Source organism: Nycticebus coucang, chromosome X (genome assembly GCF_027406575.1).
Source record: "Nycticebus coucang isolate mNycCou1 chromosome X, mNycCou1.pri, whole genome shotgun sequence".
NCBI classification, from domain to species: Eukaryota; Metazoa; Chordata; class Mammalia; order Primates; family Lorisidae; genus Nycticebus; species Nycticebus coucang.
The window spans coordinates 118,488,960-118,490,697 of NC_069804.1; the positions used below are offsets into that span (position 1 = coordinate 118,488,960).

At 44.2% G+C, this 1,738-nt stretch overlaps 1 protein-coding gene across 1 annotated transcript; it reads left to right on the plus strand.

The window, feature by feature from the left end:
- Window positions 1-553: 553 nt before the first annotated feature.
- On the plus strand, window positions 554-1,401 carry LOC128577423 (translationally-controlled tumor protein-like). Its single transcript, XM_053579656.1, has one exon. The coding sequence runs from the start codon at window positions 670-672 to the stop codon at window positions 1,186-1,188; it is 519 nt and encodes a 172-aa protein (XP_053435631.1). The 5' UTR covers window positions 554-669; the 3' UTR covers window positions 1,189-1,401.
- Window positions 1,402-1,738: the final 337 nt, after the last annotated feature.

A 1,738-nucleotide genomic window follows, 5' to 3' on the forward strand; every position in this document is an offset into this window, starting at 1 on the left:
GGCTAGCATTTGTAATCCTAGCACTCCGAAAGGCTGAGGTGGATGGATTTCTTGAGCTCAGGAGTTTGAGATAAGCCTCAGCAGGAGTGAGATCCCATATCTAAATATAGCTGGGTGTTGTGTCAGGCACCTGTAGTCCCAGCTACTCAGGAGGTTAAGACAAGAGAACCAGGGTGGTCCCTGTGGTTCAGTGAGTAGGACTCTGGCCCCATATACCGAGAGTGGTGGGTTCGAACCCAGCCCCAGCCAAACTGCAACAAAAAAATAGCCGGGCGTTGTGATGGGCGCCTGTAGTCCCAGCTACTAGGGAGGCTGAAGCAAGAGAATCGCCTAAGCTCAAGAGCTGGAGGTTACTGTGAGCTGTGATGCCACAGCCCTCTACTAAGGGTGACAAAATGAGACTCTGTCTCTAAAATTAATTAATTAATTAAATAAAACAAGAGAACCACTTGAGCCCAAAAGTTTTAGGTTGCTGTGAGCAAAGATGTCAAGCACTCTACAGGGCAACAAAGTGAGACTCTGTCTCATAAATAAATAAATAATAAAAAGTGGTGCTTTTTCCGCCTGCTCCCCCCTCCCCCCGAGCGCTGCTCCGGCTCCGCCGCGCTCGCTCCGAGCTCCGGCCTCCTGCAAAACTAGCGCCGCCGCTGTCTCCCTTCAGCCGCCATCATGATTATCTACCGGGACCTCATCAGCCATGATGAGATGTTCTCCGACATTTACAAGATCCGAGAGATCGCAGACGGCCTATGCTTGGAGGTGGAGGGGAAGATGGTCAGTAGGACAGAGGGTAACATTGATGACTCGCTCATTGGTGGAAATGCTTCCGCTGAAGGACCTGAGGGCGAAGGTACCGAAAGCACAGTTATCACTGGTGTTGATATTGTCATGAACCATCACTTGCAGGAAACCAGCTTCACAAAAGAAGCCTACAAGAAGTACTTCAAAGATTACATGAAGTCAATCAAAGGCAAACTTGAAGAACAGAGACCAGAAAGAGTAAAACCTTTTATGACAGGGGCTGCAGAACAAATCAAGCACATCCTGGCTAATTTCAAAAACTACCAGTTCTTTATTGGTGAAAACATGAATCCAGATGGCATGGTTGCTCTCCTGGACTACCGTGAGGATGGTGTGACCCCATATATGATTTTCTTTAAGGATGGTTTAGAAATGGAAAAATGTTAACAAATTTGGCTATTACAAATTTGGATCTATCACCTGTCATCATAACTGGCTGCTGCTTGTCATCCACACAACACCAGGACTTAAGACAAACGGGACTGATGTCATCTTGAGCTCTTCATTTATTTTGACCGTGATTTATTTGGAGTGGAGGCATTGTTTTTAAGGAAAAACATGTCATGTAGGTTGTTTAAAAATAAAATGCATTTAAACTCATTCGAGAGAATGCCTTTTAGTTTAATACACTTCTAAACTAAATCCATCCTATAGTGTTCCTGCAGAAGCTAGAGACTGGTTGTAGTCCACTACTAGAAAGCATAAGACTGTCATCAGATAAATTCTACAGTGGAAACCACTCCTGAGACTGGAATGTAAAGGAACCAAAAGTTTTAATTCTGAGTTACAGTAAAGGAAGAGACCATGCTCATAGCAGTGCCAACACTTGATGTGGAGCCTTAACACATTTCATCACCTACAACGGAAGTAGTGACTGTGGAAGAAATTACCAAGAGAATAAAAAGAGACTAATTCAGTTGGAAAAAAAATAAATAAA

Bases quoted from the DNA above. Each gene is read 5' to 3' on its own strand.
- LOC128577423 (XM_053579656.1), top strand. From the start codon at position 670: ATGATTATCTACCGGGACCTCATCAGCCATGATGAGATGTTCTCCGAC.